The sequence below is a fragment of the Trachemys scripta genome, chromosome 14 (assembly GCF_013100865.1).
Source record: "Trachemys scripta elegans isolate TJP31775 chromosome 14, CAS_Tse_1.0, whole genome shotgun sequence".
In the NCBI taxonomy this organism is placed as follows: domain Eukaryota; kingdom Metazoa; phylum Chordata; order Testudines; family Emydidae; genus Trachemys; species Trachemys scripta.
The window spans coordinates 31,594,711-31,600,385 of NC_048311.1; the positions used below are offsets into that span (position 1 = coordinate 31,594,711).

The 5,675-nt window shown below is 59.8% G+C and overlaps 1 protein-coding gene across 2 annotated transcripts in view; it reads right to left on the reverse strand.

Annotated features, from left to right (window-relative positions):
* Window positions 1-910: 910 nt before the first annotated feature.
* Window positions 911-5,675, reverse strand: part of CDC42EP4 (CDC42 effector protein 4) — a 21,474-nt gene continuing 16,709 nt past the window's right edge. For both annotated transcript variants that reach the window (XM_034790372.1, XM_034790373.1), the window contains exon 2: window positions 911-3,948. In XM_034790372.1, coding sequence (XP_034646263.1) covers window positions 2,873-3,859 — 987 coding nt within the window. In that variant the 5' untranslated portion in view covers window positions 3,860-3,948 and the 3' untranslated portion in view covers window positions 911-2,872. The remainder of the gene's footprint in view (window positions 3,949-5,675) is intronic.

Consider the following 5,675-nt stretch of genomic DNA (forward strand, 5'->3'; position numbering starts at 1 on the left):
GGCTGCAGGCGGTGCCAAGACCTGCTTGAGTCCCATGTAAAAAAAGGCAACCTGGACCCATCACTGGGCACAGGGCAGCGCTCGAAGCTCCTACAGGCCACGTGGCGCTGCCAGGGGCCCCCTCCCTGGGAGACCATGCTTCAGAGGCTGGCACCTGGCAGAAGGGTGGTTAAGAGCAAGGCGAGGCTCCCTGTGTGACGCCCGAGGGACGTGCCATGGAGCGTCGGCTGCTGGCTAGTCGCCAACTGGTGAGTTCGACAGCTGCAAGCTCAGGTCTTTGCTTCCCCCTGGTCCATTCATCTGTTAGCCAGCTGATTTCTCCCCCCGCCTCTCCCTACCTGCCCCACTCCAGCGGCACTGCCTCGCTCATCTCCCCTTCAAACCCACGCAAAGGGAAAGGGAGTCGGAACCAGAGGCAGGGCTGATCTCCCGCCAGGAGGAGCGATTAGCCTGGTGGATTTCTCCCTCCACAGCGCAAGAGGCCTCTGCACTCCAGCTGAGGGAGGTGCAATGCGTCGAGCAGGGCGGGTGGAGTTGCTGGGCAGCCCTGGGGACACTAGACATGAGAGCAGCTCCTGGTTACTCACCATTGGTCTCAGCCCACCCTCCAGACAGAGGTTATGGTGGCACCAGAGGTCTCTGTAGGGTGACCAGACAGCAAGTTTGAAAAATCGGGGGGTAATAGGCGCGTATATAAGACAAAACCCTAAATATCGGGACTGTCCCTATAAAATCGGGACATCTGGTCACCCTAGGCTCTGCAGCTAAGCCAAGCGGGGCAGGGGCCAGGCGAGGAGAAGACATTTTCTCCAGCGTAGCAGAGGTGACCTCAGAAATCAGAACAGGGAAGAGTCTCTTGACACAACACCCCCCCCCCGCCAGCATCAAAGACCCCCAAGGAGCCAGGCACTGCTTTCACTACCGTTTAATTCTGTTCTGCATTTTACATACATCATAACCCCCCACTTCCTCCATTCATCTGTACCATACAGCTCCCAGCACGTGGGACAGAGCCCCAGTCACAAGGCAAGGCTAGGCCACGCCTTGGGGCAGCCAGCCACTGCTTTCAACCTGGGGGGGAGGGGATCTAGCGCAAAACCACATTTAAAAAGAAAATAAGTTAGAAAAGGTCCAAGTTAGTGTTTTATTGCTACCCGCGACGTGCGGAAGGCAGGGCAGGGCCCAGGGGGCGAGGACACATCTCTCCAGCGTGGTGCTGACAGCTGTGAGTCCTAGGTAGGATGGTTCCTCACCCCTAGTCAGGCCGCCCCTGGCCGCTCTTGGGCTCAGGAGCGTCTGCCTGGGGGGCGTCTCCCTTGGGAGGAGACGGGGCAGAGGAGAGCGAGTCTGCATCTCCTGCATACGCTGCCCATTCCCAGACCACTGGGCTTCAGGACGCTGTGCCAGTGCTCTGAACCCAGCGTGCCCATGTGTGCAGACTGGCTCCCACGGCTCGGCCGGGCGAGGAGCCAGACATTATCCCCCTAAGCTTTAAGTCCAGGAATGTGGGCTCACCCCCTTCCCCCTGCCCCTCTGTTCCATTCCTGCCAGAGGGCAGCTGGGTCTCACCCCACCAACAGCTGCCTCCCAGGGCATCCCATCTGCCCATGCAGCAGAGGAAGGGCACAGAGGGGTTGGAGCGGAGGGCAGGCCAGGGGCCAGCAATAGAATAGCTGGGGGGGCCAGCCAACATCTCTGCCCCAGCCCTGTTAAGGGGATTCCCCCAGAAGGCACCTCCAGCTCCTTCCATCGTAACCTTCCACACACCTGGTAATGGCACCATAGTGCTTTTCTAGAGCGCCAGACCTGCAGGCAGCTCCACTGCCCGCGGCATCCATTACAGCTCTGCGTCGGGGTGTGTGTGTGGGTGGGTGGGTGTGTGTCCGGGCATCGCAGTGCCAGAGATATGATGCTGCTGCAGGGACAGGAGAGGGTTTCTCGGGGGGGGCTGGATGAGGTCTGGGTCCAATATGTAGGAGCAGCTGTGGCAGGCTGCAGGGAGCCCGTGGGCCCAGAGGTGCTGCAACATAGGACACTTTAAAAAAAGAAGGGGAAAAAAAAAAAAAAAAAAGATACAAGAGTAAAAAAATCCCTCCCCCCGCCTCTGGAGCTGCAGGCCCTCCCAGCGCTCTGCCCAAAGAGAAGTACCATCAATTGCAGGCTTCGAAACCGCTGGCTTTCCAATGCCACTTCACTCTACAATATGCAGAAGTCTAAACTCTTGAACCAAGTTCTTTCAGACGGGAATTTCCCCTCATCTGCTGTTAAAAAGAGTTACCAGTACAAATCCGAGACCAATAAAAACACAAGGGGGAAAATATATATTACTAAGGGCACTGGGGCTCTAAGCCTTGTCCTGGTCACTTGACTCTGTATTACTTGATGTGGGCAGTAGATCAAGTGAATATCCCAAGTCCAATGGAAACGACAGTACGTTTCCCCCTTGCAGTACAGACGGGAGTTTTCTTCTGGGAAAGGAATCGTCTCCAGACAGGCTAGCGGGCTCTTCCCTCTCCCGCCTGCTGTTCTTCCCCAGCTCGCAGAGATCAGCAGCCTTATAGGAAGAGGTTGTTCGACGTAATACTATGACTTTAAACCCAAGTTTCTCCCTCTCCCACAGCGACCTCAAAATAGCAAAAACTAACCCCACGACATCTATCTTCCCGTTTCACAGGTTCGCCCAGTCCCTGGAGGGACGTCAGAGAGGAGCGGAGGGGAATCTGGCCACAGCCCGTGGGGAAAGGGAAAGAGAAAGGAGTTGAGTTAAGTGTCTCCCGGTGCCATTTCTTCTGACCGTGTCAGTTTCAGGTTATCCCTTCTTGTGCCCAAGCTACCGCAAATTTACATCAGACCCGTCGGATCAGCCGCCTTCCTACACTCTGATCTCGTCGTCCTCCTCATCCGCGAAGGAGAACTCTCTGTCGTGCCGCTTGGGGGGGCCGGGCTGGGCGCCATCTGGGATCCCGTAGCTCTGTCTTTCCAGTGATGGGCGGCGCTCCTCCAGCCCCTGTGCCGTGCAGCTAGAAACCGAACGGCTGTCCCTGCTGACCTGGTTCCTGCTCTGGTCCTGGCAGGCTGGCGCCGTCACCAGGGCATCGGGCAGGGGCTTCCCTTCCTGGCTGAGCCGGTGGGCTGCAGGTACCCGGGTAGGGCCTCCATCCCTTCGGAGCTCCTCAGGTACCACGGAGCCGAAGTCTTCATCCTGCTCCCACTGGTCTTTGTCCATGATGCTCAGGACGTCCCCCAGCATGGAGGGCCCCAGGTCGATGTGGAAGGACATGATGGACTCGGCGTGTTTCATGCCATAGCTGCTCTTCGGCACCACGACAGGCAGATCTGTCAGGTCCCCAAAGTCACGCTCGTCCAGGCCGGGACTCTGGGAGCGGGCGGCTGCGCCGTTGGGACGTGGCTTTTCCTCCGGGGTGGCGGCCGCCTCCTCCGGTGCCTTCTTGACAGGGCTCGAGGAAAGGCTTTTGGGCAGCTTCCCGGCGCTTTTGTCCGCCTCCTTCTCGGTGAGCTGAGGCAGGGAGACGGCGTTCTTCACGAAGATGGCCGAGTCCCTCAGGGAGCCCAGCATGTCCCGCCGGTCGCCGCGCGTCACCGACTGCGACCTCTTGCTGCTGCGGAACTTGCGGGACAGCAGGCCGGGCTTGGAGGAGCCCAGCTCCTCAGGGGACTCCGGCTCGCCGGCCTTGCTGTTGAGGAAGGAGGTGTCCCCGAAGGCGTCCCCCGCTCTGCCCACGTGCATGGTGTGGCGGAAGTCGCCCAGCGGGGCGCTGATCATCTCAGCCGTCAGATCCGCCCGCGAGCGCCGCTTGGAGTGGGCCGAGTTGGAGACGAGCTGCTTCAGGATCGGCATTGTCCCGGCAAGGGGGGCCGGGCGGCGGGCACTTCCTCGGGGGCCGGGCTGGGCGGCAAGGTCTCGCTGTCCTCCCCAGCAGCACTCACCTACAGCACGGAGAGAAGAGAGGACGCGGGTCAGGCTGGGGGAGCCTCACCAGCACCATACAGTCAGCAGGGAGAGCCACCCCTTGGGCCACTCCCCACAGGAGCCATGGCTACCGTGTCCCGCTCCCTGCACCACAAAGCGCCGGCAGCTCTACAGAGTACTTCCCCCCACCCCCACAACCCAGAGCGGCGTCTCCCTTGTAGGGCCCGCCCCCCGGCCCCTTTTCCGGCCCAGCCCCCGGGGGCCGGGAAACGTGCATTGGCCGTTGGAATGCGCTGGCTCTGTCAGCGGCTCAGCTCAGCCCCTGCAACAGTGAATTCGAGAGTCTCTCCCCCGCCCCCTCCCTGCAAACAGGCCTCTCCCTACCTCCAGAATCTCCCCCCTGACCGATCCGGGGGGCCTGGCTCAGTCCAGACTGCAGGCCCCGCCACCAGGCCCCCTTCCTTCCCATCCCGCGCTCTTTAATAGTGGCCAGTGTTGGAGGACAGAGACTGAGCGGGTATGGGAGGGAGAATTGCACCCACTAACACAGTTAGCCGCAAGCAACTGATTCTGCAGACAGTGCTGGCTGGGTGAGGTGTCCGGGGCAGGTCAGCTGGACCACAGGAAGGGGAGGCTCAAGGGGACAATGTTATCACAGCAGCAGGCATGCTCTGGAGAGACTGTCCCTGCCCCACGGAGCAGGGGTGCCAGCAGAATGGGTTTTACCAGCCAGTTTTCCAGCCTGGCAGATTCCCCCGGTGTTGGAGCTGGCATCAGCTGCCGTTAGTCACTTTCCAGCTTGTTCTCGGCCCCTGCCCTGCAGTGTCACTTGGATACAGGGTTCGTCTCTATTTCCTGTGCTAAACGGCCATGTACTGATGTGGTCTGCTGAGAAGCCGCTACGCCACACCCCAGAGCAGTGAGTTCCCTGCCTCTGTTAGTTCACTGAGGGTGCTGGGATAGGGGTAAAATTTCCATCCCAATTATGCAGGGTGGGGTGAAAGACAGTCACGCTGCACCCCACGCAAGAGGGGCCACCCACAATACAGGAAAGTCACAGCTACCCGGAGCTAGAGGCAGTTAACATTCAGCAGCCTTGTGGGAACAATCTTCGCCCCGCACCGGAGAGGAACGTGAGCACCAGAGAAACGGAGGCCATGAACCCGAGGGGTTTTGAGGAAGTCAGAGCCCGGTGCACTCTGCAGAACTGGCCAGTCTGTAGGGACAGGACGGTTCACCCCACTGTGGCCCTGCGTCTCTTACCGAGGGCGGGTGGCAAGGTGGCGGCTTTGTTCGAAGCCACATGGAGAAAATGCTTTGGATTTTTCTCACGTAAAGCAAGCGGCGAGGAGCAGCCGCCGGGAGGAATTGGAAACAGACGGCAGGAAGCGCGCGAAGAGGGCTGGAAAATGCAGAGAGGCCCCACGAGCTCAGGGCTCCGCCAAGCAACTAGGAGAAAGGCAGTTGCCTTCAATCGGAGGGAAAGGGGCTCAGAGTTTCTGGGACCCAAGGAGAACTGGTAGGAAGGATCCCTCCAGCTCCACACGCTGCTGTCCTGGGGCTCGTCACACCAGGGCTGGAACCAACCACCACATTGAACAGGAATGATCCAGAACACGGTTCTTGGCCTTTTCCATCCCTGCTCCCCCAGCGAGCTGGGAGCTAGCGCAGAACCCCCCTTCCTGCTATACATGGAGGGGGCTCTGGCTGGGAAGGACAGACTGCTCAGGAACAGAGACTGACC